General features: G+C 44.0%; 1 protein-coding gene across 5 annotated transcripts in view; it reads right to left on the reverse strand.

Annotated features, from left to right (window-relative positions):
* ST3GAL5 (ST3 beta-galactoside alpha-2,3-sialyltransferase 5) overlaps positions 1-27,768 on the reverse strand; it is a 55,077-nt gene that overhangs the window by 20,934 nt on the left and 6,375 nt on the right. For 3 of the 5 annotated variants that reach the window (XM_081596959.1, XM_081596957.1, XM_081596958.1), the window contains exons 2-3: positions 5,862-5,985; positions 2,742-2,856 (exon numbers count right to left, since the gene is read on the reverse strand). In XM_081596959.1, coding sequence (XP_081453085.1) covers positions 2,742-2,856; positions 5,862-5,985 — 239 coding nt within the window. Of the gene's footprint in view, positions 1-2,008; positions 2,857-5,861; positions 6,044-27,768 lie in introns of all 5 variants that reach the window. The other 2 variants (XM_081596961.1, XM_081596956.1) reach the window with 2 other exon arrangements.

Here is a 27,768-nt window from a genome sequence, read left to right on the forward strand (position 1 = left end):
CCATTCCAGTATTCTTGCCTGGAGAATCCCATGGACAGAGGAGCCTGGTGGCCTGCAATGGTCCAAAGGGTCACAAAGAGTCGGACACGACTGAAGCAACTTAGCAGGCACGCACATCAAACAGTTAAGTCACTTGCCCAAGGTCTCACTATGAGTGGCATTTAGATTTGAAACCAGGACAAAGTTGAAGCTCTCTGCTCTCTGCCATCACACTACCTATAACTGCTGGCTTCTTCCTGTGGACACTCTCTACCCAGGCAAGGAGCAGAGTCATCAGGAGCCTGTACTCTGAAACCACACTGCTGGGTCCAAGCCCTGACTTGAGCACTCAGGTGACCTTAGACAGGTTACTTAACCTTGCTGTTCCTACATATCCTCAGCTATCAGGTAAGGGTAATAATAATAGCTTTATCTCTAGGACTATAATGAGGGTCAAACGAACTTCTATTGTGAAATCATTTTTAGAACAGCTTCACAGTATATGCACTTCCCAGGTGATGCAGTGGTAAAGAATCCACCTGCCAAAGCAGGATACACAAGAGACGTGAGTTCAATCTCTGGGTTAGGAGGATCCCCTGGAAAAGGAAATGGCAACCCACTCCAGCATTCTCACTTGGAAAATTCCATGGACAGAGGAGCCTGGTGAGCTACAATCCATCGGGTCACAAAGAGTCACAGACATGACTTAGCGTGCACACACACACACAGACACACACACAATATACTAGATTAACTAAACTAGATAACTAAACATCATGCGAAATGCTGGGCTGGATGAAGCACAAGCTGAAATCAAGATTGCCAGGAGAAATATCAGTAACCTCAGGTATGCAGATGACAGCACCCTTTTGGCAGAAAGTGAAGAGGAACTAAAGGGCCTCTTGATGAAAGTGAAAAGAGAGTGAAAATGTTGGCTTAAAACTCAACATTCACAAAAACGAAGATCATGGATGCAGTCCCATCATTTCACGGCAAATAGATAGGAAACAATGGAAACAGTGACAGACTTTATTTTCTTGGGCCCTAAAATCACTGCAGATGGTGACTGCAGAAATTAAAAGACACTTGTCCTTGGAAGAAAAGCTATGACCAACCTAGACAGCATATTAAAAAACCAGAGACGTTACTTTGCCAATAAAGGTTGGCAGAGTCAGTTATGGTCTTTCCAGTAGTCATGTATGGATGTGAAAGGTGGGCCATAAAGAAAGCTGAGTGCCAAAGAATTGATGCTTTTGAACTGTGGTGTTGGAGAAGACTCTTGAAGAGTTCCTTGGACAGCAAGGAGATACAACCAGTCAATCCTAAAGGAAATCAGTCCTGAATATTCATTGAAAGGACTGATGCTGAAGCTGATGCTCCAATACTTTGGCCACCTGATGAGAAGAACTGACTCAATGGAAAAGACCCTGATGGTGGGAAAGATTGAAGGCAAGAGGAGAAGGGGATGACAGAGGATGAGATGGTTCGATGGCATCACTGACTTGATGGACATGAGTTTGAGCAAGCTCTGGGAGTTGGTGATGGACAGGGAAGCCTGGCGTGCTGCAGACCTTGGGGTCTCAAAGAGATGGACACAGCTAAGCAACTGAACTGAAACTAAGTGTGAACTTGGGCCAGCAGCTTAACCTCTCAGGGCTTCATGTGAGATGCAGAGAACACTGCATGACAATTAAATATAATTTAATTTATAAAGATAATATGTGTAAAGCACCCATATGTGTCAGTCATCATTAATACCATGTTGCTGATGCTGCTAAGTCACTTCAGTCGTATCCGACTCTGTGCGACCCCAAAGACAGCAGCCCACCAGGCTCCGCCGTCCCTGGGATTCTCGAGGCAAGAACACTGGAGTGGGTTGCCATTTCCTTCTCCAATGCATGAAAGTGAAAAGTGAAAGTGAAGTCGCTCAGTCGTGTCCAACTCTTAGAGACCCCATGGACTGCAGCCTACCAGGCTCCTCCGTCCATGGGATTTTCCAGGCAAGAATACTGGAGTGGGGTGCCATTGCCTTCTCCTACTTTACTTAAAATCATCTCATTTTTTGTCCAGGGCTGAACATTATCAGATAATTTGCAACTCAATCAGCAGAATTAGCATTTAATATGACAATTGATTTAAAAAAATAAATACACATTGAAGGAAAAATCCTGAAATACAGTGTGAAATCATTAAAACAAAAAAATTAAACACAGAAATGACAAACAATAGGAAAAGAATTTCTTTCTGATTCACTTTAAGAACGTGTACATTGATAGCATCACAGCATATTAACTTCATGAACCTCCAGGCCATTGGCCAATACCAGTCCATGATCTGTTAGAACTGAGCCACACAGACAGAGGTGAGCAGCTGGCAAGCAAACAAAGCTTCATTTTTATTTAAAGACGCTTCCCACTGCTAGCCTTACTGCTTGAGCTCCGCCTCTATCAGATCAGCAGTGATATTATAAATGTAATATGCTTGAATCATCCCAAAACTATCCCCATTCCCACTCCAGTCCATGGAAAAACTGTCTTCCACAAAACCCATCCCTGGTGCTCAAAACCTCACCCCATGACTTCAGTGAATGAAGGAAGAACAATGAGGATGAGGTGGGTGCTCTGAAGTGCAAAGGTTAAATGATTTCCCTTCTGCTTATAACTTTCATGAACATTTACTTATAACACTTTAGAGATGATATTACTATGTAAGTATACACTTGGAAATATTCTAATTTAAACCACACTGATGGAATAGCTAACCTTTATGCGATCAGGATCCATGTAAGGCATTCTTTTCATGTCACATTCTTCAGTAGTATGATTTAACTTGAGGATATAAAAAAGGATCCACACTCCAAATACAAGCAGTGTACACCTAGAAAAAAAAAATTAATGAGGCACAATGACACTGTCATGGAATAATCAAGAGAGAACATGTGAAATAACTGATCTAAATAACTAATCCAAATTGAGTTTGTCTGATGCGTGGCAAGAAAGGACAGCCTTTAAGATGACCTCGTAGGGCGGCATTTCTTACTTCCCTAACAAGATAAATGAGTCACTTATGACTGTCTTTGTTATAAACAAGTAAAGAAAAAATTTTCTTCTGCAAAGGCACCACAGTAAAATCTGAATCACAATAAAGATTACTGGACTTAAAAAAAAACAAACTAATTTTGAGCTACAGAATCTTAGCTTTAATTGTTTGCTACTTTAAAATAGCCCTTCAAATTCTGTTAAGATTCCACTTACATGAGATGCGCCTAGTCAAAATTACAGAGACAGATCCTAAAATGTTGGTTGCCAGAGGCTAGAGGAAGCAGAGGAGGTGGTAGTGTTTAATGGGTACAAAGGATCAAGCTTTTCAAGATGAAAAGAGTTCTGGAGGTGGATGGTGTGATGTTGTATAACAGTGTGAATGTACTTAATGCCAATGAAACTGTACACTTAGAAATGGTTAGGACAGTAAATTTAAGATATTTTACCATAATAAAACAAACTGGGAGAAAATACTGTGAGCTCTTCCATAAAAAAAGAAAACAAAATAAACAATCTGCTTATTATTCTTCTAAAAAATTATACCCAGAAACGAGACAGAATGAACTAAGACAGTACCACTAGTCACCTTGAAGACCACCTGTGAAAACAATTTTTAAAACTCTGATAAATTTTTTTAAAAAGCCTGATAAATTCAAACTATTCTACAGTGTAAAATACACACACACAGGGAGAAAAGAACTGAGTTTAGCCCCCGTTCTGGAAATCTCATTCTTTTTGGCCAGGCCAGAGGCTTTTGAGATCTTAGTTCCCCAGCCAGGGACTGAACTTGGGGCCAGGCAGTGAAATGCCGAGTCCTAACTGCTGGACTGCCAGGGAATTCCTAAGAAATCTTGTTTTACTAAGCTCCCCAAGGGTTACTGACAAAGTAAAGGTTAAAAAAATTTAAATCAAGTTTAAGAAGCACTCCTTTAAATAACTTGTGTTATTGAAAAAACAAAGTGAAGGAATAACCTTAAGGGGAAAATAATCTATTTTTTAAAGAAAGGGACAGTTTAAAAAATATAGCATCTAGCATAGTATACTGTACATAATAGATGCTAAATATTTCCTGGTATCTGAGGATTATGACGCAAGAAAGTATCACTAGGAAGTGGAAGGTGATATATGTATAATTATGGCTGATTTGCACTATTGTATGGCAGAAACCAACATGACATTGTAAAGCAATTTTCCTCCAATTTAAAAACAAATTAAAAAAAAGACTTCTTGATTCTCATTTCAATAGAGTCCACCATGAAACCTGAACAAGTAACTTAATTCTTCTGTGGGAATCAAATACGGAAGTGAGTGGGATGCAACCATTTGTGTAAAAGTGAGTGGGATGCACTCATTTGTGTAAAAATGGGTAAGTGAGTGGGATGCACTCATTTGTGTAAAAATGGGTAAGTGAGTGGGATGCACTCATTTGTGTAAAAATGGGTAAGTGAGTGGGATGCACTCATTTGTGTAAAAATGGGTAAGTGAGTGCGATGCAACCATTTGTGTAAAAAACTGAAAGTGTGGGGAGGGAAATACACACACAGAGTATTTGTTACATACGCAAGACTGGTAATACTGGTCATTTTTAAGTGGAAAGAAGAAGTGTGGGGAACAGAGATGATAAGTACCTTTAATCTGTTTTGAATCTTGTGAAGGCAGTTATTACCTATTCTTTTCTTCAGCCCTCAGTAAAGGTAGTATATTCAGTGCATTAATAATTCCCTTATTTTGATTAGAAAAGAAAAAAAGGGGGGAATTTCCTGGCAGTCCAGTGGTTAGGACTTCAAGCTTCCAATGCAGGGGGTCAGGGGAACTAAGATCCCATAAGTCGTGCAGCATGGACAAAAAAAAAAAAGGAAGGAAGAAAAGGTTAATAGCAGGTTCAGTGTCTACAGCACTGATTTTGCTACACTGTAATTCCTGGCTGTGAGTCTGTCCCATCCACATTGTATGGAGTTCAGGTCCTAGGTCTATCTCCCACTTGGCCAGCACCCAGCACAGGCATGTGGAAGCCTTGATGATTACTGGTTGATGATAAAAGGAGATGTTTATTAATATACACTTTCTTTTCTACCCATCTCCTTCCCAAATTAGTAAAATGAGGTGAGAGACTAGATTTCAGGGTTGGATTTCTACCCAGAGACATGAAAAAAACGGGTAATTTACCACCTGGTTTCGCTGGTACCAAATAAAACCAACAAGATCTCCCCTTTAACAATTCTTTCTCTTGTTAATGACTTCCCAGGTGGCTCAGTGGTAAAGAATCTGCCTGCAGGCAGGAGCCCCGGGTTCAATTCCTGGGTTGGGAAGATCCCCTGGAAAAGGGAATGGCAACCCACACCAGTGCTCTTGCCAAGAAAATCCCAAGGACAGAGGAGCCTGGAGGGCTACAGTCCATGGGTTTGCAGAGAGTCAGACACACGACTGAACGCATGTGCTCACACTCACACCTCTTATTAGGATGGAAGGGTGATCTGGCTGGAATACTTCTCATGCTTTTTAGTGTTTGATGTTAAATGTTATTCAAATGCCTGTAGGGAATTTTAATTAACTGCATTTTTAGACTCACTGGAAATAGCGAAGGGGAAACCCTCTTTCGTTGTACAGCAGTGGGAAGGGTTGTGACCTGGAAGTTGCAGGGCCTAGAGGCCCCCTAGGCCGACACTGCACTGCCACCAAGCACAAGCTGATGCAGGCACCTGGGGCACAGGTGCTCTGAACTCTGACTCAGACGTGCCTTTAAACAACTGTGACCAAGTGTGACCAAGGGGCTCTCACTGAATTTTTCTTACAGTTCTGCCCAAATCAGAGGCATCTTGTGGCCCAAGGGCCCAGGCTTACTTGAGGATGTCCTTTAGCAACAAGTTGGGTCTTCGCATCTTGTTCTGAGCTCTGGTGTACCATTGCAGGGAGGGCCGTGAGCAATCGCTTCTCAGCTTCACGCGGCTGTGGTCACTTGGCATTGCTGTGAAGAGAGGAGAGGGAGGAGGACGGGAAGAGGCAAGTAAGTTTGGCAGATGATGCTTTTAAAGACCCTTTCTTCGCAGGGGTGGGGGTGGGAGGCACATTGTGTGGCTTGCAAAATCTTAGTTCCCTGACCAGGGATTGAACCTGCGCCCTCAGCAGTGAAAGCACAGAGGCCTAACCACTGGACCACCAGGAATTCCCTAAGGAGCCTTGATGTTGTACAGCCGTACCATGTAATACTACTCAGCCAGAAAGAGGAGTGACGGATTGATAGACACAGTAACTGGACGAATCTCGAGCTGAGCCAATACTAAAAGGTAACGGCACTGTAGGATTCGATTCACATAATGTTCTTGAAATGACAAAATTATAGAAATGCAAATGGATTAATAGTGGTCAGGAGTAAGGGAAGGAATGATGGAAGTGGCTGTGGAAAGGCAACATGAGGGGTCCATGTGGGGATGGAAATATTCTGTTTCTTGACTGTATGCCTGTCAATATCCCAGCTTCAATGGTCTACAGTTTTGCTACCATTAGGGGGAAGGGCTTCCCAGGTGGCTCTCTGGTAAAGAATACACCCGCCAATGCAGGGGATGCAGAAGACTTGGGTTTGATTCCTGGATTGGGAAGATCTCCAGGAGTAGCAAGTGGCAACACACTCCAATGCATTCTTGCTTGGGAAATCCCATGGACAGAGGAGCCTGGAGGGCTACCATCCACAGGGTCAAACAGAGTTGGACACAACTGAGCACACAGGCACACACCACTGGGGGGGAAAGGAGTAATCTGTGTTATATCTTATGACTGCAAGTGACTCTACAATGATCCCAAAATGAGGTCTAATTTTTTTTTTGAGCCTTTACCTTTTTAGAGATACATATGGAACTATTTACAGACAAAACAGGAGACATGAAAACTGCTTCAAAAAACAGGAAGGGGATAAGTGTGTGTGAGAATAGCTAAAAGAAGATGAATCTTAAACTGCTATTGAATCTAGGCAATGGGTACACAGGGCTCACTACACAATTCTCAATGATATTTGAAATTTTCTACCATAAAAGTTTAAAAAGAAAGTGTATATTAAAAAAAAAAAGGAATGTACACAGAGGAAGAGGGTTACACTAAGGAAAAAAGAAAACATGGTAATTTTAAAAGAAGTTTTTCTTTAAAAAATATCTATGTTCTCAGGTACGCTGCCTACTTAATCTTCTGAATTAATTTTATGCTCAGATTCTCAATTTTTAAGTAATATTCTAATGGGTATTGTAATAGACATGAAAATATCTCCCCTCATATCAGTTTCCCCCGTCCTGTCAGTTGAACAGAACTCTGGATTTTTAGCTGGGCACATGGCTTCCCAGAATAAAGACTACATTTCCCATCCTCCCTAGGGGCTAAGTACAACCTCATGGCTAAGTGCTAGTCGGTGGGAAACAAGCAAAAGTGACTTGTACAACTTGAGGGTACATCTCTTGGCATACTCCCCTTTCTCCTTGATCCCTCTTCGTGATGGCTGAAAGTGACACCTGACGAGCCCCTCTGGACCACATCAGCACATCATCCAAGAGATGGAGGAGCAACAAGAGAGAAGTGACCTGGGTCTCTGGGCCACCCCTAGGGACAGAGCCACCAATCCACCTTGGACCGCCTGGCTCTGGACTCTTACGTGACAAATAAACTTCTGTCTTATTTAAGCAACTGTTAGTTAAATCTCAGCTAGTGTAGGCACCTACAGCATTATGGTACATTTATATATTAATTTAGGAAATCATATCTTTACTATACGTAGTCTTGTAGCCAAGAGGAAGTTATATCTCATTATTCACTTCATTTCCCCCATTAGCGTTGTGACATTTTCTTTGGGAAAAAAAAAAACTTTTCTCACACTGACATTCAAGTATTTGATGTTTTGTTACCATTAAGACTTTCCCTCAACTCCAATTCTAACTGTGCAGCACTTGAATGTAAGAATTTCATAGACCTGTGTCACTCCATTTGAATATTAAAAAAAAAAAAAACATGCCAAGGGCCTCATCAAGGGGCCCTTCTCTGTGAAGCTCATTTTAAACACCATAATCACCCCTGGGCACTCCCCTATCTCTGTTTACCATCATGAACTGAAATTTCCTGTGTACATTTTAGGTCTCCTCTACCCTTTTGCCTGGATGACTGAGCTGCAGGGGTAGGACCTGGCATAGAGCAGGACCTTAAGAAACATCCCAGGAATATCCCTGGAGGTCCAGTGGTCAAGAATCTGCCTTCCATCAGAAGGGATGTGGGTTTGATCCTTGGTTTGGGAAGTGATATCCCACATGACGTGGAGAAACTAGGCCCATGTGCCACAACTAGAAAATCTGCATCCTGAAACTTGAAAAGCCTGCATGCCACAACAAAGATTCCACGTGGAATGAATGTGTGTTATGCACCTGTAGTCTGTCATCAAACAAGATAAACTCATCATCAAAATGTACTTTCCCAATGATATTTAAGATTCAAACTAAAACTGAACGTGAAGAGCAATTATAAGCTGCTAAGTCGCTTCAGTCGTGTCCGACTCTGTGCGACCCCATAGACGGCAGCCCACCAGGCTCCCCCGTCCCTGGGATTCTCCAGGCAAGAATACTGGAGTGGGTTGCCATTTCCTTCTCCAATGCACGAAAGTGAAAAGTGAAAGTGAAGTTGCTCAGTCATGTCCAACTCTTGGCGACCCCATGGACTGCAGCCCACCAGGCTCCTCCGTCCATGGGATTTTCCAGGCAAGAGTACTGGAGTGGGGTGCCACTGCCTTCTCCGAGCAATTATAAGAGCAAACAGTAAAAATGTAAACTCTACTGAACTATCTAATACGCCTGCACAAATGCATCCAAGTCACTTCAGTAGTGTTTGACTCTTTGCGACCCCATGGACTGTAGCCCACCGGGCTCCTCTGTCCATGGGATTCTCCAGGCAAGAATACTGGAGTGGGTTGCCATTTCCTTCTCCAGGGGATCTTCCCAACCCAGGGATCGAATCTGTGTCTTTTAGGTCTCCTGCATTGGCAAGCAGGTTCTTTACCATTAGCACCACCTGCAAAGACCTTCTAACATGCCTAGCAACAGGTAATTTGTTGGTATCTTGTGGTGTAAATCATATGGAACATTCCCCTCGGCTGTTAAAGCCTTGATATACGAAGCAGAATCTGTGATCACAGCCTCTGCTGCGAACAGGTTAGACACATGAAATCTCAGCACTGCTCACCACCCCCCACTCCTGCTGAATCAAGGGATTCATATAAACACTTAGTCTGAGAAGCTCTCGCTTAAAGTATTCAGTGCCTACATTTACTGACACAGAAAGATACTGTAAGAAAAGAAGCTGGTTTGTAAAATCATGTGTATGCTGCTGCTGCTGCTAAGTTGCTTCAGTCGTGTCCAACTCTGTGTGACCCCATAGACAGCAGCCCACCAGGCTCCTCTGTCTCTGGGATTCTCCAGGCAAGAATACCGGAGTGGGTTGCTATTTCCTTCTCCAATGCACATATACGTGTAATCATGTTCTGGAGTGCATCCATTCAAACCAGGAGAATTTGATTTCCCATGAAGTTTCACTTGGGCTGGAATATTTTCTTTCAACTTAGAAGGGACCATTTGGATTCTATGTCCCTCAACACAACAAAAGGAGGGCCAACTTGCGTTGCCTTCACAGACTTACAGCTGACATACAGCTAAGTGGCGCTAAAGTGCTCCTTTGGAGAACCCAGGGGTTTATAATCATGCTTATCTCTACACCATCTGCACTGTGTCCACTCAATTCCTTTGTCTTTTATGTTCTGTTTGGGACTTCCCCATGATCCAGTGGGTTAATAATTCCACATATTGTGGGGCAACTAAGTTGTGTGCACCACAACTACTGAAGCCTGTGCACCCTAGAATGTGTGCAACAAGAAAAGCCACTGCAATGAGAAGCTCATGAACCGCAAGTAGAGAGTAGCCTCTGCTCTCCGCAACTAGAGAAAAGCCTGGGCATGGCAACAAACACATACCAATAAATTTCTAAAAATGTTCTCTTTGGTGGAGGATGGCATGCAATTGAAGGTTCCGTTAGAACACTTATCATGAGACAAGTTACTCATAATTTTTTCTTTTGAATAGACACTTCTCTCTTGTCTTCCACACTAGAATATAGATTCCATGAGGGCAGGTGTCTTTGCTCACCACTGAGCTCACAGTGCCTAGGATGGTAAGAGGCACACAATAGGCAACTAATACCTATTTACTGAATAAATATTCCGTTTCTTACGAGGTTTCAGAGGTGATGGTGGTTTCAGGCATTCCTCCAAGGACGTGTGTTGGCAGGCCATCACCGTCTGCCCTGTGGCACTTTCCTGGTTCCCAGCTTGTCCATCTCCTTCATGGACAGCTCCTCCCATTCCTTCCAAGTGCTAAGATCCCAGGGCTGATTAATATCTCCCTCCTTTCATTCAGACTGCCAGGGTAAGAGCCTCCACTAATCCCTTCTATGCAGAAAAGATCTGGCTTTCAAAATTACATATTTCCACTCACATATAAAAATGTTAACAGCTGCTTCTCAAATGTTTATATACCTGATGAAGAAATCACTCTTATTAAGGCCCGGATGAAGAAACATTAGGACAAGGTCCAGGCTTTCAGTCTACTTGTAGATCTGGCACTGACGGTTTCAAATTAAGAATTAACCATCCAAGATAAGAGTACAACATATGCTGCAAAGCAGTATGTGAAAAATTGTTAGATAAACTATACAGGCAATTACTGGTGCAACAAAGAGTAGGGCACTCATATTTATTGGGGGGAATAATCCTACACACGATATCACTAAATCCTAAATCACTAAAACACCTACTTCACTGGACTGCTATCTGCATTTAACCTGCTGAAGGTCACATATGGAGAAGCAGGGGGCTGAGAATTCCAACTGTCTTTATCCATGCCCTTCCACGTGGGAGTGCTTAGGGAGGGTAGGTATTGGAATAGGTGGGTAGACCTGTATGTAAAGGGTTTTTTGGATTTTTGTTTATTTTTTAACAATAAAGGCAGGCTTCCCAGGTGGCTCAGCGGTAAAGAATCTGCCTGTAATGGAGGACATCCAGGAGACACCAGTTTGATCCATGGGTTGGGAAAATCTCCTGGAGAAGGGCATGGCAACCCACTGCAGTATTCTTGCCTGGAGAATCCCATGGACAGAGGAGCCTGGCAAGCTACAGTCCATCAAGCTACAGTCCATGGGGTCGCAAGGAGTTGGACATGACTGGAGCGACTGAACATGCACACACATGCAAGATTATTAATAACAAAAACTCGAAGCTGACGAAGTAGTAAATAAAAATCACATGGTTGGTCTGGGAAGATGAGCAGGTACAGCTTAGATATTAACATGGCAGCCAAAAGAGCATGCCCTCCTAGGTGGGAGGTGTCTGAGAAGGACTGCACAACAGGACAGAAGGAAGCCTCATTAGGCTGCCCGTGGACAGTGGGGCAGGATGCTGGGTGCTTGAGGGGAAGGGTAGCCTGAGGCACATCAGGGTGAGAAAGAAGACAGGATGAGGACAGCCATGGATCAAGAAATCATGAAGACTATCACTGAAAAGATGCAGGCCAAGACCAATTTGGGTCCCGGTTATGGAAAGAAACAGGAATGGAAGTCAACTTTTGTAGTTTAGTGATGACTGGAAAAGGTCAGCTTTCATTCTAATCTCGAAGAAAGGCAATGCCAAAGAATGCTCAAACTACCGCACAATTGCACTCATCTCACACGCTAGCAAAGTAATGCTCAAAATTCTCCACGCTAGGCTTCAACAGTACGTGAACTGTGAACTTTCAGATGTTCAAGCTGGATTTAGAAAAGGCAGAGGAACCAGAGATCAAATTGCCAACAGCTGTTGGATCACTGAAAAAGCAAAAGAATTCCAGAAAAACATCTATTTCTGCTTTATTGACTACGTCAAAGACTTTGAATGTGTGGATCACAACAAACTGTGGAAAATTCTGAAAGAGATCGGAATATCAGACCACCTGACCTGACTCCTGAGAAATCTGTATGCAGGTTAAGAAGCAACAGTTAGAACTGGACATGGAAAAACAGACTGGTTCCAAATCGGGAAAGGAGTACGTCAAAGCTGTATATTGTCAGCCTGCTTATTTAACTTATATGCAGAATACATCATGAGAAACCCTGGACTGGATGAAGCAAAAGCTGGAATCAAGATTGCCCGGAGAAATATAAATAACCTCAGATATGCAAATGACACCACACTATGGCAGAAAGCAAAGAAGAACTAAAGAGCATCTTGATGAAAGTGAAAGAGGAGAGTGAAAAAGTTGGCTTGAGTAGTTAAAACTCAACATTCAGAAAACTAAGATCATGGCATCTGGTCCCATCACTTCATGGCAAATAGATTGGGAAACGGTGGAAACAGTGATCGACTTTATTTTTTGAGGCTCCAAAATCACTGCAGATGGTGACTGCAGCCATGAAATTAAAAGACACTTGCTCCTTGGAAGAAAAGCTATGACCAACCTAGACAGCATATTAAAAAGCAGAGACATTACTTTGCCAACAAAGGTCTGTCTAGTTAAAGCTATGGCTTTTCCAGTAGTCATGTATGGATGTGAGAGTTGGATTATAAAGAAAGCTGAGTGCCAAAGAATTGAAGTTTTTGAAGTGTGGTGTTGAAGAAGACTCTTGAGAGTCCCTTGGACAGCAAGGAGATCCAACCAGTCCATCCTAAAGGAAATCAGTCCTGAATATTCATTGGAAGGACTGATGCTGAAGCTGAACTCCGATACTTTGGCCACCTGATGTGAAGAACTGACTCATTTGAAAAGACCCCGATGCTGAGAAAGATTGAAGGCAAGAGGAAGAGAGGACAGAGGATAAGATGGTTGGATGGCATCACTAACTCAATGGACATGAGTTTGAGTAAATTTCGGGAGTCTGTGATGGACAGGGAGGCCTGGCGTGCTGCAGTCCATGGGGTTGCAAAGAGTTGGACACAACTGAGCAACTGAACTGAACTGATGATGATATGAGGAACTTGAGATGATAACTAGACAAATGCCCCCCCCCCCCGGGCTCCACAGAATACCCACCCTTCCTGCCAGCCTTTCTCAGCAGGTCTGAGAGTGACACCCTGAGCCAGTCAACAAGATGAAGTCAATTCATGTCTCTCCTGTGAACCTCAACGGTACAAGTCACAGCCACCCACAGGAAAGCAGAGAAGATAATTACTTGAATTGTGCTTGGGGTTTGTGTTTTAGATGAAGAGCTCTACTTGATAAAAGAGGACAGGAGGCAAGATAGAAAGCCTGCCCCAGAAGGAGACGGCTCTGAAGTGTGCAGAGATTAAACATCCCCTGGTGCCAAGGACAACAAACCCAGCTATAGTAGGAGCAGGGGCAGCTGGGTGAGGAGGGGAGACCCACTCTGTGGGCAGAAGGAGCAAAGCAGAGGTCTGAGGAATTTGGGGAGCAAGTGAGCTAGGTGCAGCTGAGAAAGTATGGCCTGGGTGCAGGCACAGGCAGGAGTTAAGGGCAATACCGTGGGTTTACTGGACATCCCAGGGCTGGCGCCACATCTCGGCTGCGAGTGTTGACACAGCACATGACTACTTGCTTCTCCACGGATGTGCCCTCTGTCCCCAGGCAATGACTAACGGGGTACAAAAGGCCTGGGATCACTCTGAGCAAGCAATTCAAGCTCCTTGGGGGAGAGCAGAGACCACGATTCCTATTTCAGGCTCTGCTTCTAGGGAATCGTGACTCATACAGTAAAGAATCTGCCTGCAGCGCAGGAGACCAGGGTTTGATCCCTGAGTGGAGAAGATCCCCTGGAGGAAGACATCGCAGTATTCCTACCTGGAGAATCCCCATGGACAGAGGAGCCTGGAGGGCTATACAGTCCATGGGGTTGCAAAGAGTCAGATACGACTGAGCAACTAACAGTTTCACTTTCTAGAGAACCTGACCTAAGATATGCCATTATGTCTGCAGGGTCAATGTATGGATGATGGCAGAAGGTCATGGATGATCACAAGAAGAAACCTTGAAGATTTTATTCGGGTGTGGTGGTAAGGGGTCATGATACGTGCACAAGCATCACTGGGGAGGCAGCAGGGATGTGATGGAGGTGGCAAGCCTGAGACAGGGTTGGCCTCAGCAGCAGACCTTGTGCCCTGGCCGCCATGCTGGTGGCCAGATGGTCAGGAAGGGCTCCCAGCTGCAGAAGAGATGGGCTTGCGGTAGGTCAGATGTGGTGAGCAGGCAAGATGGAGGAGAATTCAAGTGTCAGGGATGTCACAAGAAGGACATGTGAGCCCCCAGGGCCTGTGGGCCATCAGGCTGATAGACCCCATGCTTGGAGCCCCGGGGAGGGATCTGAGCTGGAGTTTCAGCCAAGGCTTTCAGCTAAAAGGGTGTATCTTTTTTTTTTTTTTCAGTTGCACCTTGAGGCATATGGGATCTTAGTTCCCTGACTAGGGATCGAACCTGTGCCCCTGCAGTGGAGGCCCAGAATCCTAACCACTGAACCCCCAGGGAAGTCCCCAGGGGTGTCTTCTTCTCACAGAATGGGAAGTCCAGGGACAGAGTGGGGCTGACGCAGGGGCTCTCAAAGCCATTGGTGTTCCCAGCTCCCACCAGTATCTGGTCCAAACTCCAGGCTGGAGGGAGATGAGGGATGAACCTTAGAGGAAGGGGAGGCACCTCCATCAGGGGAGGAAAAACTTCCCTGGAAATCCCTGACAGGCTGCCAGTTCTGTCCCTTTGGCCAGAACTGCATCACGTGACCACCCCCAGCTGCCAGGAAGGTTTCACATGCTGCGCAGGCTGCTTCCTGCATGGAATGAGAATCCTGTCTGTGAGGAGGGTGGAGACAAGGAATATGTCAGAGTCAGCAGTAGGGCCATCGATGCCTCGATAAGGGCATGGAGCTGTTTGGATAAAGGGACAATTAAGGCTGCTCTAAAGAGAGTAGATCCCCAAGAGTAAGAACAAAGGGCAGAGCCTTCCAGGGATTGGAGAGAAGAGGAAAATGCTGCTGGGAATCAGACAAGGACACCTTCAGTAAAATCTGACTCTGGGTGACAATTTCAAGCCCATAACACTCTGGAAATTCAAGCATTTAAGAAAGGAGTACAACAGTTCCTAAACAAAATGCATTCTGAATCACTTTAACCTAAGAAAGTAATACAGGTGTCCCCACTAAGCTGACTTAAAACTCAACATTCAAAAAACGAAGATCATGGCACCCAGTCCCATCACTTCATCGTAAATAGATGGGGAAAAAATGGAAACAGTGACAGACTTTATTTCTTGTGCTCCAAAATCATTTCAGATGGTGACTGCAGCCATGAAATTAAAAGACCCTTGCTCTGTGGAAGAAAAGCTATGACAAATCTAGACAGTGTATTTAAAGCAGGGACATCGCTTTGCTGTCAAAGTTCCGTATAGTCAAACTTATGGTTTTTCCAGTAGTCATGTATGGATGTGAGAGCTGGACCATAAAGAAGGCTGAGTGCCGAAGAATTGATGCTTTCAAACTGTGGTGTTGGAGAAGGCTCTGGAGAGTCCCTTGGACAGCAAGGAGATCAAACCAGTCAATCTTAAAGGAAATCAACCCTGAATATTCATTGTAAGGACTGCTGCTGAAGTTGAAGCTCCAATACTTTGGCCACCTGATGTGAAGAATCGACTCATTGGAAAAGATCACAATGCTGAGAAAGATTGAAGGCAGGAGGAGAAGGGGACGACAGAGGATGAGCTAGTTGGATGGCATCACCAACTCAATGGATATGAGTTTGAGTAAGCTCTGGGAGATGGTGAAGGACAAAGGAAGCCTGGCGTGCTGCAGTCCACGGGGTCACAAAGAGTCGGACGTGACTGAGTGACTGAACAATGACAACCACCACTGTACACACAAAAAGGATGACTTCTAATTTCTTCAATTCCTCCCATGTGCTCTGTGGGGAGACTGAGATGAAATGAAGGATTGAGGGACTTCTCTGGTGGTCTGGTGGTTAAGACTCTGCTTTCCAGCGTGCACCGCCTCCATCTCTAACCTGAGAACTAAGATCCCATATTCTGTGCAATTTGGCCAAAAAAAAAAAAAAAACGAGAGAGAGAAATGAAGGATTGAGACCCCACTTTATAGAAACCCAAGGTCCAGGGAAATGACAAGAATGTGACTAAATGGTGTGGGGAAAGTGGCAGGGAAGGAGGCTGTTCAGAGGTGTGGTGCCTGACACACAGCACAGACACAGACATGGTGTGGTCTTACCAAGGCCCACCCACGGGCACTGTCACAAAAGCCGCAGGGCTGGGATCCAGAAGCTGAGAAGCAGTAGGTAAGAATGAAGTTCTAAACTAAACATTCTTCCACCCTGACCCGACTGGGAGCGGAAGCTGCGGGAGGAGGGGTATGGTTAAGTTGGAAAAGCTCAAGAGCACACTAGTCAGTGTCTTCCCTGGGCTCATGGAGTCTTGGTGACTTGTGCCCCTTGTCCGACCAAGCAGAACGCCATCTTCATACAAGCTAGGAGGCTAATTCCAAACCAGTTTCAGCTGCGGAACTCTTTTTTTGTTTTTTAACAGGAATGCTCATTTTGAACCCTAACATGTAACACAGATAAGAGGCACTGAGCTGATCTCTTGCAGTTTCTCTGCCTCAGCACTGCTGACATTTGGGGCTGGGTAATTCTTTGCTGTCGGCTTCCCTGGTGGTTCAGTCAGTAAAGAATCTGCCGGCAATCTAGGAGACACTGATTCGATCCCTGGATTGGGAAGATCCCCTGGAAAAGGAAATGGCAACCCACTCCAGTATTCTTGCCTGGGAAATTATGGACAGAGGACAGAGAAGCTTGGTGGGACAGTTCATGGGGTCGCAAGAATCGGACACGACTTAACAACTAAACCACCAATTCTTTGCTGCAGGTGGCAGGTGGCTGTCTTGTGCACTGTGGGCTGTTTCATAACATCCCTGGCCTCCACCCACTAGAAGCTGCTAGCATCTCTGGGCCTCCCCTATCTCCCAGCTGTGACAATCAAAAATGTCTCCATTGTCTACTGACTTTACCCATTGGGATAAAGTCTCTCTATATATTAAAACCTCAACACTGCTGTATCTTTTGTTGTTGTTGTCTGTAATTATTTATTTTTTGGCTGCACTGGGTCTTCATTGCTGCACTCAGGCTTTATCTAGTTGTGGTGAGCAGGGGCTACTCTTCATTGCCCTGCTCAAGCTTTTCATTGCAGTGGCTTCTCTCTCTTTGTGAAGCACAGGCTCTAGGCGCATGGGCTTCAGTAGTTTCAACATGAGGACTCAGTAGTTGCAGCTCGCAGACTCTAGAGCATGGGCCCAGTAGTTGTGGAGCATGGGCTTAGATGTTCCACGGCATGTGGGATCTTCCTGGACCAGGGATTGAAACCGTGTCTCCTGCATTGGCAGGCAGATTCCTATCCACTGTATCACCAGGGAAGTCCCAACACTGCTATATTTTCAAAGTATTTCAGGTAATGAAGCAACGCAAAAACTGAAGATCAAAGACTGGGGGCTAAAAACTGCTGTTGCTTGAACTTCAGTATCTAATCGTTTTCTAGATTTGGTTTGGGTTGCATATTCTCAAGAAATCTTAACTCATCAAGGTATGGGGTGCTGTTCTCACCTGTCTCATGGGACAGGAACCAACTGGCAGGCACAGGCAGGCCTGTGTTCACATACCAGCCTGCGGAGGTGGGGTTCAAGGTGTGCGTGGGTTGGTGGGGAGAAGGACCGTTTTCACTCCTGGATCCATGCAACTTAATCACCTCATTGCACTCCCACCAGCAAAGGTGGGAAACCTCTGTTCTACGGGACCTTCCTATTTCTATTGGGTAGGCAGTGGCTCAATTCTATTTTAGGAATGTGAAACTTCATTCATGAGGTCAAAACCACAACAAACCTGCTGGTGAGAGCATGGATGCTGAGATCATGCTCAATCATCATCCCATATCTTCTAGTCTTCGTTCAATTTAAATGTTCAATGCCTCCACCCATCTCGGCCTGAGATCCTCCAACCTGACCAGTGTAGGAGAACCACTCACTGCTATAACACACACAGATCCCCAGACCTCATCCCCAGACCTTCCTGCCTGGCAGGACCAGGTGAGGATACCAAATGTGCTTTTTTAAGCAAGATCCCTCCAAGGTATGAGGGTGGGTGCGGCTGTTTGGGAAACTGCTCACCAGCAAGTTTGCACAGCTGTGAATAACAACAGAGTTTAGCCTAAAGAATTTCCGATCCGCCTGCAAACTGTGTAAAAATTATGAGGACCTGTCTTCTAAATAGAAAATAAAAGTGTTGCTCTGTGAATAAGTAGTCTGTGTGTGTGTGGTGCTCAGTCGCTTCTGTTGCTGCTGCTGCTAAGTCGCTTCAGTCGTGTCCGACTCTGTGCGACCCCATAGACGGCAGCCCACCAGGCTCCTCCGTCCCTGGGATTCCCCAGGCAAAAATACTGGAGTGGGTTGCCATTTCCTGCTCCAATGCACAAAAGTGAAAAGTGAAAGTGAAGTCGCTCAGTCATGTCTGACTCTTCGCGACCCCATGGACTGCAGCCCACCAGGCTCCTCCGGCCATGGTATTTTCCAGGTAAGAGTTCAGTCATGTCCAACTCTTTGCAACCCTTTGCAACTCTTTGCAATCCACGGGATTCTCCAGGCAAGAATACTGGAGTGAGTTGCCATGTCATCCTCCAGGGGGTCTTCCCGACCTAAGGATCAAACCTGAGTCTCTTATGTCTCCTGCACTGGCAGGAGACATAAGAGACTGACTGGGTTCTTTATCACTAACGCCACCTGGGAAGCCCGAATATGTAGTCTACACTCTAATTTTGACCACCTACCAAGATGCAAACACTCGCAAGACAACTGAGGTATGCTTTGTAATCTACTTCTAATTGACTGGTATACTCCAATGTTGAGACTACATGATGACTATCATTCAATTGCCTGCTTTTTATAGGTTTAAAAGCATTAAAAAAAAGTTAAGTCTGAGCCCTTGGACTACATAAACATTTTCCAAAAAGAGAACATGCCTGGAAACTTCAGATGTTGTTCCTTCAAGGTTTCACTGAAGTGACAAAGATGTTAAGAAGACAGCAACTCTTGCAGGGACAAATCCATGGCCCTCCTGCACCATCTTTATCCTGGCTTTTATTCAAAAGTTGCCTCCTTAATCACCCTCTGTAGCACTGCATTCCCACCTTAAGCCCAATGGTTCACTTTTCTGCCTCATACACTCATCACAACTCATCCATATTTGCCTACTTTCTGTTTTCCCCACTAAAACATAAGATTGCTAGAGAAGGGACTGTCGATGTTGTTCATTGCTGTAATCTCAGATTCTAAAACAGTGCCTAGCATGTAAAAGGTGCTTAAATACTTGTTGAATCAATGAATACTTCATACACTTATCAGGACTCATCCGTATTTGCCTACTTTCTGCTTTCCCCACTAAAGCATAAGATTCCTAGAGAAGGGACTGTCACTGTTGTTAACTGTAGTCACCTCAAATCCTAAAACAGTGCCTAGCGTGTAAAAGGTTCTTAAATATTTGTTGAACCAATGAGCCAATGAATACATGAATGTGCTGATCAGCGGCCTGCAGCCAGATCCACACAGAAAAACGAACCCAACTCAGCAAGATCCTAACAGGAGGCAGACGTGAAGACTAGATCCTTCCATGAGTCCAGATATCACATTCATTGGTTGTTTGTGCAGCATCCAGAGCACATGGAGAACACTGGTGGGAATTCTTTTTCCATCAGGAATCTCTGTGTGTGTATGGTGAGGAAGGGGGATAAACATAATCCAATGACGGTCCCACCCACCGACACAGACATAAAAGGGCAACTGGAATACCATATACAGGGGAACTCTAAAAAAGCAGGGTTCACAGAAACAGAGAGTAGAGTGGATGTTACCAGGGGCTGGGGAGTGGGAGCAATGTGGAGGTGTCAGCCCCCTGTTGTAAGTTCTGGGGATCTATTGCACAGCATGATGGTTATAGTTAATAACAGTGTATCGCACACTTGAAAGTTGCTAAGAGAATAAATTTTAAATGTTCTAACCACACACACACACACAAAAGATGATAATTATGTGATGTAATGGAGGTTTAAGCTAAGGCTATGGTGGTAATTATTTTGCAGCAAATAAGTTATCAAGTCAACATGTTGCACACCTTCAATTTACACATGTTACATGTCAGTTATATTCCAATAAAGCTGAGGGGGAAAAACAACTTAAAAAAAAAAAAAGCAACTGGTTATGTTTTTCAAGAAAAAAGAGAGAAAACACTTAACTGTTTGGCTGTTGCCTGTTACATGGTGGCCAAGTCACCTCTCTGAAGATGTTTGCTAGTATGTTCAAAGCAGGCTGGGTGATAATGTGAAGTTACATTCTGCCTAGGAAGTCTCCTTGGCTGGACAGCTGTAGGTCTAGTCTCAACCAGGCAAATGTATGGATTGGAGCTGGCTGACCAGATACCCAGGGGAGAACAGCAGGCATGATGCCTTCTGGGACAGCAGTGGTGATGACAGCAACAGGAAGTTGGGGAAAGAACTTCCTGTCAGGTGAAGCCACAATGAGTGGTCTCCAACCTATTTTCTACAAAACCAGTTCTGAAGAGAGCTCAGCGTTGCCGGAAATGATTTCACTAGTGATCCTGTAAAGGACAGCCACCGAGAGCCCTGGCCTCTGATGCTACACTGGCTGCAACACCACGACCCAGAGGTTTTCACCCTTTTAAACTTTATTTTTGGACATAACCTCAAATACACAGAGAGACTGCAAAAAGAGTACAAAGAATTCGCCTCACTCAGACAACCTGCTTGTTATCATTCTACCACATTGCTTGGTGATTCTATTTTATGATATCCATACTACTTTTTTTAACCACTTGAAAGTAAGCTGAGGACACAGTGACATTCAACCCTAAATATTTTAGTATTTCCTAAAAAGGACACTCCCAGACACACCGAAATATGATGATAAAAATCAGGAAATTATTATTGTTTTAATACTATTCTCTACTCTAAAGACGTCAAACAAATCTCTTTATCAGCCCCAGTAATGGCCTCAGAGCAAAAACAGGAACACACATCCAGAACCACATGTGACATTCAGCTGTCATATCTTTTTAGCCTCCTTTAATCAGAAACAGTTCCTTTATCTTTCATGACCTTGGCATTTTTTGAAAAGTACAGCCTAATTGTTTTGAAGAATGTCCCTCAGTGGAGATCTGTCCATTTCTTCATGATTAGATTCAAGGTACACATTTCAGGCAGGAATTTCCCAGAAGTGGTGCTGGTCCATCCCGGTATGTTTTCTCAGGAGGACCCTGACATTGCTTTGTCCCAATACTGTTGATGTTAAATCAGTTGGTCAAAGTTGTGTAAGGCAAGTTTATCCACTATCAAGTTACTCTCTTCCCTTTGTAGTTACTAAGAAACTTGATGGGAGATACTTAGAGACTAAGTAATTACCCTGTTCCTCATCCGACATACTGGTTTCAGCACCCAGCATATGGATAAAATTCTGTGTGAGGTCAAGTAAAGTCAAACTTTAGAGAGAAAAAAAAAAAAAACAGAGCTGGTTGAAGCAACAGCTGATGAGCAAGAACAAGCATTGAGACTCCTGTCTCAGACTTAATTTGAATAACCCCAGGGTATGTTCAGTCCTAAAGGAAATCAACCCTGAATATTCACTGGAAGGACTGAAGCTGAAGCTCCAATACTTTGGCCATCTGATTCGAAGAGATGACTCATTGAAAAAGACTCTGATGATGGGAAAGAATGACGGCAAAAGGAGAAAGGGGTGGTAAAGGATAAGATGGTTAGATAGCATCACCAACTCAATGGACATGAATCTGAACAAACTTCAGGAAGTACTGAAGGACAGAGGAGCCTGGTGTGCTATAGTCCATGAGGTCATGAAGAGTCAGACACAACTTAGCGACTGAATAACAATTAATGTTCACTCTTAGCTGTTAAGAAAAAATACCTCTAGGTTTGCTTTTGAAAGTATTCTGTAAGTACCCATTACTATGCTAGTTTCTCTTGTGGTGAGTCATGCCAGCTAGACACGGCCCTTCATTTACAAAGTGCGCAGTGGCAACACCCAAGTTCAGAGGTCTGACAGCTAGTCATCCTCACTCAGAGGCCTGGCTCTCCAGGGACACTGCTGAAGGGTCAGTTCAGTGAGCCACTATGACTGGTCCACTGTTGGTGCACGTGTGCTAAATCGCATCAGTTGTGTCTGACTGTGCAACGCTATGGACTGTAGTCCGCCAGGCTCCTCTGTCCATGGGGACTCTCCAGGCAAGAACACTAGAGTGGGTTGTGAATAAGCCAAACTGGAGTTCCTAAACCTGGCTGTGCCTTAATATAAGGCAATGCAAACTCGGGATTTTGTTTTTAAATATAGTTCCCATAGTGGACCTATATTTAAAAACAAAACCCTAACTTGTCATTAAGCTGAAGCTCTAATACTTTGACCACCTGATGCAAAGAACTGACTCACTGGAATAGATGCTGGGAAAGATTTTGCTTCACAGGAGAAGCAGACGACAAAGGATGAGATGGTTGGATGGCATCATTGACTCAATGGACATGAGTTTGAGTAAGCTCCAGGAGTTCGTGATCGGCAGGGAAGCCTGGCGTGCTGCAGTCCATGGGTTTGCAAAGAGTGGGACATGACTGAGCAACTGAACTGAACTCTCCACTGCCTTATAGTAAGGCACAGCCAGGTTTAGGACCTCCAATTTGGCTTATTCAAAAAACTTTTTTTTTTTTAACTCTGTTATCACAAAGTTAAAAACTTCAGAAAGAGCATGTTGAAATCACACACTGGTTGTTACACTACAACACAGTGATGTCCACCCCAAACACTATGCTCTATATTGTATCTGCCTTTCCTCTTGGCGTATATATATTTTATCATGATTGGGATCATATTACTCATACTAGACTTCTTCAGGCTGGGTTCCACTAGAGATTAAGCCCTACAGAAAAGGATTTATGTGTCTATTTTCTTTTTTTTTAACTTTTAATTTTATATTGGAATGTAGCCGATTAACAATGTTTCAACAGTTTCAGGTGAACAGCAAAGGGACTCAGTCACACATACACACGTATTCATTCTCCCTCAAACTCCTCTCCCGTTCGGGCTGCCACACAACATTGTGCAGAGTTCTCCATGCTATACAATAGGATTGAGTGTCTATTTTAATTTCCTCAAGGATGGTCTATAACTTGAATCACTCCAGAAGCATGGGAGAGAAGTTAATTCATAATATATTGAGGTTGGCCAAAAAGTTTGTTTGGACTTTTCTGTTAAGATGTTATGGGAAATCCCAAATGAACTTTTTTTTTTTTTTAATAAATTTATTTATTTTAGTTGAGGGCTAATTACTTTACAATATTGTAGTGGTTTTTGCCATACATTGACATGAATCAGCCATGGGTTTACATGTGTTCCCCATCCTGAACCCCCCTCCCACCTCCCTCCCCATCCCATCCCTCTGGGTCATCCCATTGCCCCAGTCCCGAGCATTTGTCTCATGCATCGAACCTGGAATGGTGTTCTGTTTCACATATGATAATATACATGTTTCAATGCCATTCTCTCAGAACGTCCCACTCTCACCTTCTCCCTCAGAGTCCATAAGACTGTTCTATGCATCTGTGTCTCTTATTCTGTCTCGCATATAGGGTTATCGTTACCATCTTTCAAATTCCATATATATGCATTAGTATACTGTATTGGTGTTTTTCTTTCTGGCTTACTTCACTCTGTATAATGGGCTCCAGTTTCATCCATCTCAATAGAACTGATTCAAATGTATTCTTTTTAATGGCTGAGTAATATTCCATTGTGTATATGTACCAGAGCTTCCTTATCCATTCGTCTGTTGATGGACATCTAGGTTGCTTCCATGTCCTGGCTATTATAAACAGTGCTGCAATGAACATTGGGGTACACGTGTCTCTTTTAATTCTGGTTTCCTCGGTGTGTATGCCCAGCAGTGGGAGAAAAGACAATCTCTTTAACAAGTGGTGCTGGGAAAACTGGTCAACCACTTGTAAAAGAATGAAACTAGAACACTTTCTAACACCATACACAAAAATAAACTCAAAATGGATTAAAGATCTAAACATAAGACCAGAAACTATAAAACTCCTAGAGGAAAACATAGGCAAAACACTCTCCCACATAAATCACAGCAGGATCCTCCATGACCCATCTCCCAGAATATTGGAAATAAAAGCAAAAGTAAACAAATGGGACCTAATTAAATTAAAAGCTTTTGCACAACAAAGGAAACTATAAGCAAGGTGAAAAGACAGCCTTCAGAATGGGAGAAAATAATAGCAAATGAAGCAACAGACAAACAATTAATCTCAAAAATATACAAGCAACTCCTGCAGCTGAATTCCAGAAAAATAAACGACCCAATCAAAAAATGGGCCAAAGAACTAAACAGACATTTCTCCAAAGAAGACATACAGATGGCTAACAAACACATGAAAAGATGCTCAACATCATTCATTATTAGAGAAATGCAAATCAAAACCACAATGAGGTACCATTTCACGCTAGTCAGAATGGCTGCTATCCAAAAGTCTACAAGCAATAATGCTAGAGAGGGTGTGGAGAAAAGGGAACCCTCTTACACTGTTGGTGGGAATGCAAACTAGTACAGCCACTATGGAGAACAGTATGGAGATTCCTTAAAAAACTGGAAATAGAACTGCCAAATGAACTTTTTGGTCAACCCAATATCATGATGGCCTTAGAGCATTCGGGCTTAATCCTCTTGTAGAGCCCCAGCTGGGGAGGGGTGGTCTGTATTGTATAATTTGCTTTGTTCGCCTAACGATCCTTTAAACAGACATATAATAAGCATATACCAGGCACTGGGAATATAAAGAAAACTAAGACATAGCCTTTCTCTTGAAACGAAAAGTCCAGCCAAGGAAAACGAAAATCCCTAAATACTCAAAATGCCAAAAATCGGAGGTGTGGCAGTACGCTTGGGGTGCCCCAGGCAAGGGAACACTGGTGCCATTAGATGAAATCAGGGAGGCCTCCCTGAGGAGACAAAGTGTAAATGGGTCCTTTAAGGATAGACTGAACCTCAGAGACAGAAAGGAGAGAGAGAGCAGGTATTTCGGATGGGAGGACGGGCATGCCAAGATGCCCAGGGATGGTTGCTCCTGCCAGGTCGCAGAGGATCTGGGGGAAAGTGGGAGAAGATGTAGCAAAGAAGGAATCATTAGGATTCCATGGTGGTCCAGGGGATAAGACTCTGTGCTCCCAGTGCAGGGGGCCTGGGTTCAATCCCTGGTCAGGGAACTAGATCCCACGTGCTGCAACTAAGAGTTCACATGCCAACTAAAGATCCTGCGTGCTGCAACTGAGACCTGGCATAGTCAAATAAATAAATAAATAAATAAATAAACATCAATAATTTTAGAAAAGAAGGAATGAGGGCCTTCAAATTGGCCCCAGAGGAGGAGGTGACCCTAAGTAGTCCTTAAGCAGGAGGGCAGAGGGCTCACACAGGGATGTAAGAGGCCACGGGAGGGATGGTCAAGGGGCTGTGAGGACCACTGCAGCCAGGGCTGATGGAGCAGCTGAGCCACAGCAGGGACGGAGAGATGGGGGCCAATAAGCGTGGTGAAGGAAGAAGAGGCCACAGAACTTGGTGACTGAGCTGGCAGCGGCTGTTCTTTCAGCACCTAGTCTGCTGAGATCCAGCCTGCATAACAAATTTAGGCCGCTAATAGGAAAAAAAAAAAGCAAAGCATGCAAGAAGGCCCCACCAGCTGCCACTGTTCCACCATCCACTGAGACAATTTCACGGCCAAGGTGGGGGTACCAGAGGGGGATAAGAGGAGGAGGCCAGAGAGGATAAGACAGGACACGAGTAAACTGAGGAAACCGCCCAGGGAACTGCCCAGGTCAGTCCAAGCTCTAACAAAACATCTTATGTAAATTTCCTGGACAGTGGCCCCCATCAGAACACATCTGTGGCACCCTCCTGAATGCCACAAATAAAGCAAAATCTAAAAGCTACCTTTTCAGTGGAAGATCTCCCTTTTCATCTAAAGGGACTACAAGTAGTCAGGCTGCATAAATAATACTTAATAGGAAAAAGTGCAAGTCAGTAGAATGAACAGTTAACAACAGCAACTCTGGGGCCCAATATGAACAAGCTCCAACATGGGGACCTTTCCCTAAACTGGAGTATAATGGGCAAGTGAGTGTGCCAATTCTAAAATAACCAAGATACCTCCTCCCAAAAGAAAGGGTCAGGGTATGGGTTCTTATGCTTTGAGATTATGAAGAGACATCACCAAATAGGACCTTAGCAAAACTCCTCAGGGAGCAGATAGCTGGTAAGTGGGGAAGGGAAGGTGGTGGATTCGGTAGGCAGTTTATGCAGCAATCTGGTATAGTGGTCCCTTGGTATCTACAGGAAATTGGTTCCAGGACCACCACCACTGCTTGGATACCAAAATCCATGGATGCTCAAGTCTTATTTGCAGTATTTGCATATAATCTATGTACATCTTCCCGCATACATTTTAAATCAGCTCTGCTGCTGCTGCTGCTGCTGCTGCTAAGCCGCTTCAGTCATGCCCGACTCGGTGTGACCCCATAGACGGCAGCCCACCAGGCTCCCCTCTCCCTGGGATTCTCCAGGCAAGAACACTGGAGTGGGTTGCCATTGCCTTCTCCGTTAAATCAGTTCTAGATTACTTATACTACCTAATACAATATAAATGCTATCTACATAGCTGCTGGCACGCAGCAAACTCAAGGTTTGTTTTCTGGAACTTTCAGGAAATGTTCCTTTTTGAATATTTTTGATCTGCAGTTGGTCAACATGGAGGGCTGACTATATTCAATAACACTTTTTGTTCTTTAGGAACAGAAGAACCAAAATAGTCATATAAAACGACAAATCAGAAAGTGATAATGACCCCAGAAAAGGAACTGGAGGAATAGTGACTGGGAACAACCCGAAGGTTGACAGGCCCTGGCCGTTGAGAGCCTGAAAGAGAGGGAACAACCACAGAAGAGAAAGGGAAGTTTTGTTTGAGTCGTTTTAAGCTCAGAACAAGTTAAGCATGTTTGAATTCCTAAAACTGACAACATGTATTCAGGTCTGTGAAAGGCAAAACTAAAACATACAATTTCCTTTTATGCCTAAATCACACATCCCTTTTCCTCTCTGCTCCAAAAATTTGGAAAACCAGCTCTTGGGCAGGATCCCAAACAGGCATACTGTCATTCACGTTACCTCGTTTTTAATCAGGCAGGGAGTATGTGCCTGGGGGTATAGCAAGAAGCAACACAGATACAGCCTCTTCTTCAAAAAGCTCTCATCTCATTTTTAAAATTAGACAAGTAGATCCATCACCAATGTTATTATTTTCCTCATTTTTCTTGTTAACTTATTCTACATTGGATATGAGAGCAGTGTTAGATATTTTACATTTGGGGGACATGGGTGTATTATGTGTTTGGGAGGGAGCTTAGAAAAGGCTCCCCCCACTTCTCAAGGAATAATGGGTAGGACTTGGTAGGGGTTGGGAAAGCAGCCCCTGAGCAGGGACAGCTGGCACTGAGGCAAGTGTTTGAAGGTCCAGCCCTGGAGGGAACAACATACCTAGAGGCTGCAAAAGGAAGTAGACCATGCCATGGTGGGTTGGAATTTTATCCT

Source organism: Giraffa tippelskirchi, chromosome 4 (genome assembly GCF_054371585.1).
Source record: "Giraffa tippelskirchi isolate mGirTip1 chromosome 4, T2T-mGirTip1v1.2.pri, whole genome shotgun sequence".
NCBI lineage: Eukaryota > Metazoa > Chordata > Mammalia > Artiodactyla > Giraffidae > Giraffa > Giraffa tippelskirchi.